The sequence below is a fragment of the Pristis pectinata genome, chromosome 1, assembly GCF_009764475.1.
Source record: "Pristis pectinata isolate sPriPec2 chromosome 1, sPriPec2.1.pri, whole genome shotgun sequence".
Classification (NCBI taxonomy): Eukaryota; Metazoa; Chordata; class Chondrichthyes; order Rhinopristiformes; family Pristidae; genus Pristis; species Pristis pectinata.
Window position 1 is genome coordinate 79649137 of NC_067405.1, and position 13624 is coordinate 79662760.

Sequence of the window (13624 nt, forward strand, 5' to 3'; positions counted from 1 at the left end):
TAGGGTGGATTCTTCAGTCATATTCAAAAGTGACTAGCTACATAATTGAAGGTGAAAAATGTAGGGACTTGGGGAAAGAGCAAAGGAACAGGACTGATGATTGAAAGAGCCTGTGTAGTCCTAACGTGATGAACAGCTACTTTCTGTGATGTCAGGGTATGCTGTAGGTTCAAATTTGAGATAAAAGGTTCCTTTATTTGCTAGTTTCCTTTATTTTGTCATTTTTCAAAGAATATAGCCTAGTACTTAATGGAATTAAAGGGACCCTGTCATCCCCATTCAGTAAGACCACAGTATAGCTGGTGTAAAAGAGTCATCTCCCAGGGGCAGTAGGGATTAGGTTGTTGTGAATGGAGGGGGCTCTATCATGTCCTGCCATATCTGACTTGGATACCAATTCCCAAGTGGGAACTATTCTAATCCCCAGCACCCAAGCCTTGATAAACAGAAAATTTGATGTTTTAAAAGAATCATTTCTTACCTGGGTGAAAGTAATCTGTTCATCTCTTGCAATGTAATCAGCATATTTACACACAAATACCCCACAGTCACTTCCATTCAGCTGCTGTGGAACCTCCTGTAAGTATAGAAGGAAGCCAAAATTGAACTGCTTCTGTTAAAAGTGATCAAAAAGGACATTTCCTTTTTTTCTGGCAAGTTCAATACACTCATTTTGCATTTTGTGAAAACTCAAATTTTCCTCACCCCCTGTCCTGCTTGTCGTACAGAATTTAAATTTCATGAGTATTTAAACAAGATTGCTTTGTTTACTGCTGCAACTGCCTCCAACTTTATAACATTCTGAGATATCTAGGCTGCTCCAATTCCGGTTTCCTGATCACCCTCCTAGTTAGGGGCAGCACAGTGATGTGGCAGTTAATGCTGCTGCCTCAAAGCTCCAGAGACCAGAGTTCGATCCTGACCTTGGGTGCCTTCTCTGTGGAGTTTGGACATTCACCTTATGACCACATGGATTTCCCATGGATGCTCTGGTTTCCTCCCACATGCCAAAGGCATACAGATTGGTAGGTTAATTGACTGCTGTAAATTGCCGCTATTGTAAGAAGGTGGCAGGAGAATGTGTGTGGGGTGGGCGGGGAGTAGGGTGGAGTTGATGGGGATTCAAGAAGAGACATAGTGGGTTAAAGGAGCTATTTTCATGCTGCAACACACACAAAATGCTGTAGGAACCTAGCAGGTCAGGCAACATTTATGGAGGGAAATAAATAGTAGACATTTTGGGTCGAGACCCTTCATCAGGATTGTAGAGGAAAAGGGCAGAAGAAGCCAGAATAAAAAGGTGGGGGGAGGGGGAGAACCATAGAACCATACAGCACAAAACAGGCCCTTCAGCCCACCATGTTGTGCTGTCCATCAAACCACCCTCACACAATCCTTTCCTCCCGCATATCCCTCTATCTCACAATCCTCCATGTGCCTATCGAATAAACTCTTGAACCTGTCCAATGTATCTGCCTCCACCACCACCCCAGGCAGTGCATTCCATGTACCAACCACTCTCTGGGTGAAAAACCTCCCCCTGACATCTCCCCTGAACCTCCCACCCATAACCTTAAAGCCATGCCCTCTCGTCTTGAGCATTGGTGCGCTGGGAAGGAGGCGCTGGCTGTCTACTCTATCTATTCCTCTCAATATTTTATATACCTCTATCATGTCTCCTCTCATCCCCCTCCTTTCCAGTGAATAGAGCCTTAGCACCTTAAGCCTGTGCTCATATTCCATACGGTCTAATCCAGGCAGCATCCTGGTAAATCTCCTCTGCACTCTCTCCAACGCCTCCACATCTTTCCTATAATGTGGCGACCAGAACTGAACACAGTACTCTAAGTGTGGTCTAACTAGAGTTTTGTAAAGCTGCATCATCACTTCGCGGCTCTTAAACTCAATCCCACGACTTATGAAAGCTAACATTCCATAGGCCTTCTTAACTGCTCTATCCACCTGTGAGGCAACTTTCAGTGAACTGTGAATATGAACCCCCAGATCCCTCTGCTCCTCTACACTGCCAAGGACCTTGCCATTTACCTTGTACTCTGCCCTGGAGTTTGTCCTTCCAAAGTGGACCACCTCACACTTCTCCGGCTTGAACTCCATCTGCCACTTGTCAACCCAGCTCTGCATCCTATCAATATCCCTCTGTAAGTTCTGACAGCCCTCCACACTATCCACAACACTGCCGATCTTAGTGTCGTCCGCAAACTTACTAACCTAGCCTTCCACCCTCTCATCTAAGTCATCTATAAATATCACAAGAAGTAGAGGTCCCAGAACCAATCCCTGCGGGACACCACTAGTCACTGCCCTCCAATCCGAGGGCACTCCTTCCACCACAACCCTCTGCTTTCTACAGGCAAGCCAATTCCTAATCCACACAGCCAAGCTTCCCTGGATCCCTTGGCCTCTGACCTTCTGAAGAAGCCTACCATGAGGAATCTTATCAAACGCCTTACTAAAATCCATATAGACCACATCCACTGCACTACCCTCATCAATCTTCCTGGTCACCTCTTCAAAGAACTCTATCAGGCTTGTGAGGCAAGATCTTCCCTTCACAAAGCCATGCTGGCTGTCCCTAATCAGTCCACGATTCTCCAGGTGTTCATAGATCCTATCCCTTAGAATCCTTTCTAACAGCTTACCCACCGGTCTGCAATTCCCTGGACTACCCCTACTACCTTTTTTGAACAAGGGGACAATATTCGCCACCCTCCAATCCTCTGGCACCATCCCCGTGGACAACGAGGACTCAAAGATCCTTACCAGCGGTTCAACAATCTCCTCTCTCGCCTCTCAAAGCAGCCTGGGGAATATCCCGTCAGGCCCCGGAGATTTATCTGTCTTGATATTACTTAACAACTTCAACACATCCTCTCTCTTGATATCTACAACCTCGAGAACATTACCCTTACCAGCACTCCCTTCCGCGTCATTAAGACCCCTCTCCTTGGTGAATACTGAAGAGAAGTATTCATTGAGAACTCCTCCCACTTCCACCGCTTCCAGGCACATTCACCCACCTTTGTCTTTAATCGGACCTACCTTTACCCTAGCCATCCTCCTACCCTTCACGTACGTGAAAAAGGCCTTGGGATTTTCCTTAGCCAACGCCTTTTCATGTCCCCTTCTAGCTCTCCTCAGCCCTTTCTTAAGTTCCTTCCTCGCTACTCTACATTCCTCACAGGCCCTGTCTGAACCTTGCTGCTTATACCTTATGTATGCTATCTTCTTCTCCCTAACTAGTCGTTCCACCTCTCTCATCACCTTCCTTCACCCTGCCATTCCTTCTCTGCCTCACCGGGACATATTTATCCCTAACATCCTGCATAAGATCCCTGAACATCGACCACATCTCCATGGTACATTTCCCTTCAAAAAGGACATCCCACTTTACACTCCCAAGTTCTCTCCTTATAGCCTCATAGTTTGCCCTTCCCCAATTAAATATCTTCTTGTCCTCTGTGCACCTGTCCCTGTCCATGACAATTTTAAAGGTTATGGAGCAATGGTCACTGTCCCCCAAATGCTCACCCACCAATAGATCCTTCACCTGTCCCGGTTCATTTCCTAAAACTAGATCTAGCATGGCATTCCCTCTAGTCGGCCTGTTGACATACTGCGTCAGGAATCCCTCCTGGACACATTTAACAAATTCTGTCCCATCTAAACCTTTGGCACTAAGCATGTTCCAGTCTATATTTGGGAAGTTGAAGTCTCCCATTATAACAACCCTGTTATTTTTGCTTCTCTGCAAACACTGCCTGCCAATCTGCTCCTCTATATCGAAGCACGAGCTGGCAGGTGATAAATGAGTCCAGGTGAGAGGGGAAGAAAGTTGGGGGAGGGGGATAAAAGGGAATGATGTGAGAAGCTGGGAGGTGATAGGTGGAAGGGGCGAAGGGCAAGAGAAGAAGGAATCAGATCGGAGAGGACAGTAGACCATGGAATAAAGGGAAAGAGGCAGGGAACCAGAAGGAGGTGATGGGCAGGTCATGAGAGCAGAGAAGTGAAAGAGAAGGGGTAAGGGGGCCAGGGGAATGAAGGAAAACAGAAGGGGGGGGGGAGGGGGAAAACAGAGGGAAGAGGTTACCGGAAGTTAGACAAATCAATGTTGATGCTGTCAGGTTGGAGAATACCAAGACGGAAACTGAGGTGTTGCTCCTCCACCCTGTGTCTGGCCTTAAAGTGGCAGTAGAGGAGGCCATGGATAGATATGTCAGTACGGAAAGTGGCTGGCCACCGGGAGATCCTGGTTTTGTGGTGGACGGAGCGAAGGTGCTCGGCAAAGCAGTCACCCAATCTGCGTCGGGTCTCATTGATGTCGAGGAGGCCGCACCGGGAGCACCGGATGCAATAAATGACATTCAGATTCACAGGTGAAGCGCTGCCTCACCTGTGAATGCTGTATGATTCTATGAGTTTATGCAGCTGAACCTAAAACTTCCAAGTCCTGAGCTCTGGAATTATTTCTCTAAGCTTCTCCATCTTCCTCCTTTTAAAATGCTCATTAAAACCTTTTAGTCAATCTGTCTTAACAACTCCGACATGGTTGTATCAAATTTAATTTGCCCACATTTCCAAAGGATGCGTTCTGAAATTCCATGTTTAGTGCTCAAACTGCTCATGCCACAGACAGGGAATCAAGCCTGAGTCTGAAGCATGTCCAAAGACTCGTTTTTACTTTTTCAAAAGCGACTGGATCTTCTGTCAGTCTAGTATGAAATACGTGACAGTAAAGGATGCTGGTAATTACATGAGATCTCATGCTGCGGAGAACCCACTTGGAGGAATCCAACTGATGGCCTTTTTTGTTCCTGCTTTCTTCCTGCAAGTATTGTCTAAAATCAAATAGGGAAAAAAGAGAAGGAATTTATTAATATATAACAGTGCACAGCCAGAACTGAACACAAGAACATCATTGCATGGTCATTGATACCTGTGAGATAATCAAACAGAGAAACCACAAGTGAAGAAGCAGCGGCCTCCAGGTCTACCCCTGTTCCAAGAGCAGAGTACATGTGTGAAGATGCATTTCTTTCCTCTTGTACTGAAACAATTTCTCACCCTCCTCACTTCTACCAGTCACCTTTTCATTCTCAGTTCAGTCGATTTGAGTGGAATGCAACAACAGTAAAGGGTAGGAAAGACCCAGATTCAACATCCAATCTGCAGAATCAACTTGAGGTACAATTAATCACAGTGCACTCTGAGCTATAGGCTGCTGAGTCAGAGTTCTGATTCCTGATTATTATCCAAATCAAAACATGGTGGAAGGGCATGTTGTGATGAGGATTTTGTAACTGCATCAGGGTATAGATAGGTTGAGTGACTTGGCCAATAGAGCTGAATGTGGGAAAGTGTGAGGTCATGCACTTTGGTAGGAGGAATCAAAAGAGAGATTACTGTCTAAGTGGAGAGAGACTGCAAATGAGTGAAGTACGGAGAGATCTAGGTGTCCTTGTGCATGAATCACAAAAAGTTAACAGGCAGGTGCAGCAAGTTATGAAGAAAGCAAATGGCACATTGGCCTTTATTGCAAAGGGGTTGGATATAAGATATTTATTAGTCACATGTATATCGAAACATACAGTGAAATATGTCTTTTTGTGTTACTGAGAATATGCTGGGGGCAGCCCACAAGTGTCACCACTCTTCCAGAATTTCCATCTTTGGAATGTGGGAGGAAACTGGAGCACCCCCAGGAAACCCATGCAGACACAGGGAGAACACTCTGGCACTGTAATAGTGTTGCACTAACCACCTCACTACCGTGCCACCCTTAGAAATAGGAAAGTTTTGTTACAACTATACAGCATGTTGTTGAGGCCGCACAAGTATTTTTGTACACAGTTTTGCTCCTCTTCTCTAAGAGAGGATTTAGTAGCTTTGGAGGCAATCCAAAAGAGATTCACCAGCTTCATTCCTGGGATGAGAGGATTTTGCTATGAAGATAACCTAAACAGGTTAGATCCATACTCTTTGGAATTTAAAAGAATGAGGGGTGACCTTATTCAAACATACAAGATCATAAGGGGGCAATGATAGGTAGATGTTGAGACACAGGAGACTGCAGGTGTTGGAATCTGGAGCAATACACAAGACAGTGGAGGAACTCAGTGGGTCAGGCAGCATCTATGGAGGGAAATGCAGAGTTGACATTTCGGGTTGAGACCCAATCTGAAACTTCGACTGTCCATTTCCCTCCCCAGATGCTGCCTGACCCACTGAGTTCCTTGAGCACCTTGTTTGTTGGGTAGACGATGAGATATTTTCACAAAAGTGGAAGAGTCTCAAACAAAGGGGCAGAGTTTCAAAATAATGGGCTGGTCATTTAAAACCGACATGTGTGGGCATTTCTTCTCACAGAGAGTAGTGAATCTCTGGAATTCTCTACCTCAGAGAGTTGTGGAGGGCAGAAGTATTTAAAGTAGAAGTAGAAAAACTTTTGAAAGATTGGGGAATTGAGGGCTATGGGGATCTGGCATAAAGGAAGAGTTAAGGCCGGGGTGGATCAGCCATGATTATACTGAATAGAGGGCAGGCAGATGGCCCACTGCTCTTATTTACTTGTGTTCATTCTCTTGTCTAGGCTCCAATTCTTGCTTGGACACCAAGCAGTCACTTGGTGTTTGGTATTCTTCCTGGCTGGACTTAGGCTCAGAGGCTCGTTGGCTGCAGACAACACCTATAAATGTAATTGGTCCTTATTACAGGTCCTCCCCAGCTTAGTAATACCTGACTTATGAACAGCCCAAATACACTATATGAACAAGTGTTTTGGAGACTGGCAGGATGGACTTACCAGCTGCTATGGGACTGCAGGCATCTTTTGCCATGTGAGAACTCAGTTCGTGGCTGCACTTCTCACTTGCAAACTTTGGGTTATGAACAGTTCACAGGAACAGAACCCTGCCGTAACCTTGGGAGGACCTGTACTTGTAACAGACGCTGTTGGATAATTGTCAGGAATCAGAACTGAGACTAATTATACCACAGGTTAGCTCTGCACAGGCTGGATATTTAATCTGGGTTTTCCCTATTCCGTGCTGTTAGTTAGATTCCACTCAAACCAACTGAGTTGTCACTATTGCTTTCACTACATGGAATTGGTCTTGGAATGATGCATACAGGAGGAAAAAGACCAAGAATCATTTAATGGGCAAGTGAATATTGTATTGGGAGCAAGGCTTTGTGGGTTGACTGAATAGCTCACCCATTTATTATTATAATATGAATGCACCTCAGTTTTGTTGCTGTTCTGTATTTATCAAGATCTAAAAGCTCTTATCGAGAGCTTGCTTTCATTGCTAGGGGCATAGAGTATAAGAGTCAGGAAGTTATGTTGCAGTTGTGTAAAACTTTGATTAGGCCGCACAGTTGTGGGTGCAGTTCTGGTTGCCCCATTACAGGATGTGGAAGCTTTGGAGACAGTGCAGAAGAGGTTTACCAGGGTGCTGCCTGAATTAGAGTGTATTAGCTATAAGGAGAGGTTGGACAAACTTGGGTTGTTTTCTCTGGCGCATCGGAGGCTGAGGGGTGACCAGAAAGAAGTTTATAAAATTATGAGAGGCATAGATAGGGTAGACAGTCAGAATCCTTTTCCCCCAGGATTGAAATGTCGAATATTAGAGGACATAGCTTTAATGTGAGGGGGAAAGTTTATAGGGGATGTGCAGGGCAAGTTTCTTCTCCCCCCATACAGAGAGTGGTAGGTGCCTGGAACCCACTGCTAGGGGTGGTAGTGGAAGCAGATATGATAGTGGTGTTTAAGAGGCTTTTAGATTGGCACATGAATATACAGAGAATGGAGAGATATGGATCATGTGCAGGCAGGAAGGATTATTTTAATTTGGCATTATGCATAGGCACAGACATCGTGGGCCAAAGGGCCTGTTCCTGTACTGTTCTATCAAATCTACCAGGATCCCTTTTCTCAGAATCTAAACTATTTCAGCACCATTCATTTATTCCCAAACACCATTTGCAAATTTTTATTTACAGCATAACTTCCTAGATGTCTTTAAACAAGCTCTCCAGTATCTGAACGCTGATTTGATTGAAGGGAATAGAACACAACGAAAGTGGGGATACTTACAGCAGTGTCCAGCACACATCGTCATTCCACTGACCCATGGAATCAAGGTAAAGGATTATCTTTTTTCTTAAATCTGCAACCTGTTAATAAACATTTCTGTTTTAACTTTATACTGTATTGCACATTATCAACTCAATGCTACAGCTTTCAGTTACCAAGGTCAGAAACACATCCTGCCTCAATTACCTGCCCAATTTTTCTGACTTTAGGTGAAGGTGTGGAGTGGCAGAGTGGGTTAGAGTGCTACAAATTTCGACAGCTTTTTGTTAATATCCACATATTTTTGTGCATGTATGGAATTACATTGTACCATTCCCAATGTATTTAAAAATTCACTCCTGTTTCATGGCATAATTCAGTCACAAAAACAATATCCACATGCAATACAAGAGGAACAAATAATCCATTCAGTGAGGTATTTTGTTCACTAATAGTTGCAGGTTCCGTCTACAGTTTTAAGACACATCAACTTCCTGCTGTGCTCTGAGACAAATGCCCAATCACATATAAAGAATTTGCCTGATCTAAGTAGCAGACCACAATGTCTTTTCAAACAAGAGTTAAAAGGGAGTGCCATTTCCCTCTTCCCTTCCCACTATCCAAGGACCCAAATAGTCCTTTCAGGTGAAGCAGTAATTCGCATGCACTTCTTCCAAGCTGGTGTACTGCATTCAGTGCTCACAAAGTAGTCTCCTCTATAATGGAGAAACTAAGTACCCTTTGGGTGATTTCTTTGCAGAACACCTCAATTCAGTTCACAAGGGTGACCCTGAGCTTCCTGCTGCTTGCCACTTTAATTCTCTATCCCAATCCCACGGTGGCCTGTTGGTCTGTGGCCTCCTGCAATGCTATAACATTGCTCAGTGTAAGCTTGAGGAGCAGCATCTTATCTGGGCACGTTACAGCTCTCTGGATTCAAAACCTTTGGATATTTTGATTCTTTTGTTTGTATCTGAACTGTCTAATCCTGCTGTAGGTCATCTAGCTGTAATATTCACTCAGTTTTTCCTCTCTCCACTAGCTGATCAGTTCCTAAAGCTTGACATTTCACAGCTTTTATGTTCTTTTTGTGCTTCTCTCTCTTTCTCTCTAACTGTCCTCATTATGAAATCAACTAGATGGCTTCATCAACAACATGTCCCCACGGTAAACCCAGCCTCATTCTATCAGAAATTTTCTCTTGTCTTATCTCTTCCCTACCTTCTCTGCAACTTCAAACTAACTTGCTTTTCTCTCTTTTGCAGTTTCGACAAAGGTTCTTTGACCTGAAATGTTAACCCTGTTTCTCTTACCACTGATGCTGCCTGATCTGCTGAGTGTTTTCAGCATTTTAGTTTTAATTTCAGATTTCCAGCATCAATATTTTTTTGATTTTCATTTGAATGACAGCGAGTGCTAGTGAACTTCAAATATCAGTACTATAAATTCCTCATTGACAAATGTTTTGATGAGCGGCAACTTGTTCTTTTATCTAAATGGAATCTACACTGACTGTGTGAAAACCAACAAGGCACCATGGAAAATACTCACGTGCACAAATAGCCACAACCTAAAATGTTGACAACATCCCCAGGAATGATTTGTATGAGTAACATTTTTTTTTACACAACACCCTTTTTTCCATATTTCTGCCCATATAAAATTCCAACTGGATTTTAAATGGACAGAGTTGATCCTATCCTCGCTTAACATCCTCACACTTGGATGTTCCAGTAGGGACCCCTGGAGAATGACCTGCAGTCAATAGATAAGGCTGTCTGTTTATACATCCTGTATACCAGCATGCTTAATCCCTTAACCACCACATTATATTTGAATCATAGAAACATACTGCACAGAAATGAGCAGTTTTGGCCCATCTTGTCCATGCTGACTATGTTGTCTATCTAAGCTAATTCTATTTGCTCGCATAAGGCCCATACCCCTCTACGCCTTTCCTATGCAAGTACCCGTCCAAGCACCTTTTAAACCACTGCAATTGTATCTGCCTCCAACAGCTTGACTGACAGTTCATTCCAAATATTTACCACCCCTTGTGTGAACAACCTACCCCTCAGATCTTTAAATTTCTCCCCTCTCACATTAAACCCGTGCCCTCTAGTTCTAGGCTCCCCTGCCCTAGGACTATCTATCTATGCCCCTCATAATTTTATAAACCTCAAAAAGGTCACCCCTCAATCTCCTAATGTTCCAGAGACTCTCATGCAAATGAGCCTGCACTGAAATGTTACTAAAGAAAATGCTTGCTTACCGTCAAACACCAATGTACTCCTAAATGTACTGGTACCAGTATAAGGTCCTTTTCAAATAAATCCACTCCTTTCGTCCATTGCTTTACAGTCTGGTATCCTCCAGTGTGCAGTTTCAAATAGAAGAAAGTATTAAATGCGTAAACTCCAGGAAAATAAGCTTCTTTACTTCTTTCCATAATTAAACACATGTAGAAGTTAATCACCTGCAAAATATCAACAGAAAATGGTTCAAAGACTCATCTGTCACCTGGTTAGTCAAGCCTGCCCTGCCATTCAATTTCATCATGGCTGATCTGCCCAAGGCCTCAGCTCCTCTTCTGTTCTAGCTTCACAAAGCCCTTGGGTTCCCTTTCTTTTCAAAAATTATCTGCCTGCCCTTTATATACCTCCAGTGATCTGGCCTCCACAGTCCTCTGTTGTATAGAGTTCTAGAGATTTGCCATTCTTTGCCAGTAAAAATTCCTGCACACCTCAGTTTTTAATGACTGCCTCCTCATCTCATCCCCTTGTTCAAACTCTCTAGTAGAAGATCTCAACATCTACTTCTTCACGCCCCTTTGGAAGGTGGACTTGGCTAGGGTAAAACAGAGCATTGTACAATTGTCACCCTTCTAGCTCTGTCTATTAGGTGGCCCTCTGATACTACAACCAGCACTACAGTGCATCTCAGTTTACTTAAACACATGTACAAGAACAAAACAGAACAAGATCAAAATCAGCCCTAAAACTCCCAGGGTTGACTAACTGTTTAAATAACCCTCTGGAGGAAGTACCAGAAAATACCTGTACTTTTCAGAACTATTCTGCATGTACCTGCACCTAGATGAAATGAATGAAAGGCAAGAGATATAACTCATCTGTCACGTTTGTAATGTACTGTGCTGCTCCTGCAAAAAGCTAATTTTCATGGCATTTATACCCTGGGTATGAATGCTTATGACAACAATAAACTTGAACGGTGTATTAAAAACATCAGAATCAGGTTTATTATCACTGACACATGTCGTGAAATTTGTTTTGTGGCAGCAGTACAGTGCAAGACGTAAAGACATAAAAATTACTATAAGTTACAAAAATAAGTAAATAGTACAAAAGAGGAATAATGAGATAGTGTTCATGGACTGTTCAGAAATCTGATGGCGGAGGGGAAGAAGCTGTTCCTGAAACATTGAGTGTGGGTCTTCAGGCCCACATTTTACGTCACACTGGGATAATCAAAACCCTGTCCTTCAACAATGACCACTAGTTTGCAATTAAATGCTATGGTTCACAGAAGTGGGAGCATTCGCTGTGGCATACATTGAATTGGCTGTTATTATGACACATTTATTAGCAGTGTAATTGATTTTCTTGTATATTGATACCTCTCCCATTTTTCAGCATTTTATTCTTTGAGTTAGCCTTTCCACATTTAAAAAGAAAATGCAGTAAAGCCACATTGTTCACTACTTCCTTTTGCTGCATTATTGTCCATGTGTTTCAGTCGATGTGCTTAATATGGACTCTGCTGACAGCAGCGTTTTAGCAAGCATCAGTTATTCCTCAAACTGAGAAAAATTTGGTATTTAAATTTAAGGATTTTCTCCTTAAAGACTTTATCACCACTGAATGATTTGGTAAAGCTGATGGGTAACAGTCATGTATAAGCCAAGAGCTTCAGGTTTCATTTTAGTTAATTACGAAATGGTTGATGCAATTAATTGTGGTCATTATTACTGATACCATCTTCTTACTTTAGACTTATTTAATTGATTAAATTCTCCAGTAACCATGGTGTGATTTAAACTTGCACCTTCAGCTCCTGGATTACTAGTCCAGTAACGTAATCATCAGGCACCCATGTCAACATCCCAATTTGTAGAGGCTAGGCTTTGTGGGTGGGGAGAGTAATTGCAGGCAGCACATGGGCAGAAATTAAGGTGAAGATGATTTCCAGATAGGCATTAAGCCTATTTCTGCCAGAAGAGCAAAGAATTACTCATTGACAAAAATCACAAAATAGAGTGATAGAGTCAGAGAGCAAATCAGCACAGACACAGGCCCTTCGGCCCAACCAGTCCATGCCAACCATGGTGCCCACCCAGCTGGTCCCAATTTCCTGCATTTGGCCCATATCCCTCCAGGCCCCTCCCCTCCATGTACCTATCCAGGTGCTTCTTAAATGATACTATTGTACCTGCCTCAATCACTTCCTCTGGCAGCTCGGTCCACATACTCACCACCCTCTGTGTGGAAAAGTTGCCCCTCAGGTCCCTTTTAAATCTTTCCCCTCTCACCCCAAATCTACACCCTCTAGTTTTGGACTCCCCTACCCTGGAGAAAAGACTTTTACCGTCCACCTTATATGTTCCTCTCATAATTTTAAACATTTCTATAAGATCGCCCCTTATTCTCTTACATTCCAAGGAATAAAGATCAAGCCTGGCCAACCTCTCCCTGTAACTCAGGCCCTCTAGTCCTGGCAACATCCTCGTAAATCTTTTCTGCACTCTTTCCATTTTAACTATGTCTTTCCTATAACAGGGTGACCAAAACTGCACACAGTACTCAATGCAGTCTCACCAATGACTTACACAACTGCAACAAAATGTCCCAGCTCTTACACTCAATGCCCTGAAGACCAGCATGCTAAATGCCTTTTTCACCACCTTGTCTACCTGTGATGCTGCTTTCAATGAACTATGCACTTGTACTCCTAGGTACCTCTGTTCTATTACACTCCCTAGTGTCCTACCATTCATGGTTTATGTCCTATGCTGGTTTGACTTTCCAAAATGCATCACAGTTGTCACAGAGCAATACAGCATGGATACAGGCCCTTTGGCCCCATGAATCCATGCTGACCATGGTGCCCGCCCACCTAGTCCAAATTTCCTGCGCTCAGCCCATATTCCTCCAGGCCCCTCCCCTCCAGGTACTTCTTACTCCAAGTGCTTCCTAAATGATACTGTTATACCTGCCTCAACCACTTCCTCTGGCAGCTCATTCCACATACTCACCACCCTCTGTGTGAAAAAGTTGCCCCTCAGGTCCCTTTTAAATCTTTCCCCTCTCACCCTAAATCTATGCCCCCTGGTTCTGGACTCCCCTACCATGAAGAAAATACCCTTATCTATACTGAAATCCATTTGCCACTCCTTGGCCCACTTCCCTAACTGATCGAGATCCCCTGTAATTTACGATAACCTTCTTCATTATCAACAACACCTTGTGTCATCCACAAAATTACTGATCCAGCCTTGTATATTTGCATCTAAAT

At 43.5% G+C, this 13624-nt stretch overlaps 1 protein-coding gene across 4 annotated transcripts in view; it reads right to left on the minus strand.

Moving 5' to 3' along the window:
• The window catches only part of LOC127573493 (sentrin-specific protease 2-like), a 56467-nt gene that overhangs the window by 2222 nt on the left and 40621 nt on the right, over nt 1-13624 (minus strand). For all 4 annotated transcript variants that reach the window (XM_052021793.1, XM_052021786.1, XM_052021777.1 and 1 more), the window contains 4 exons: nt 10365-10568; nt 8114-8193; nt 4772-4856; nt 482-577 (listed from right to left, as the gene is read on the minus strand). In XM_052021793.1, the coding sequence (XP_051877753.1) occupies nt 482-577; nt 4772-4856; nt 8114-8193; nt 10365-10568 (465 nt within the window). The remainder of the gene's footprint in view (nt 1-481; nt 578-4771; nt 4857-8113; nt 8194-10364; nt 10569-13624) is intronic.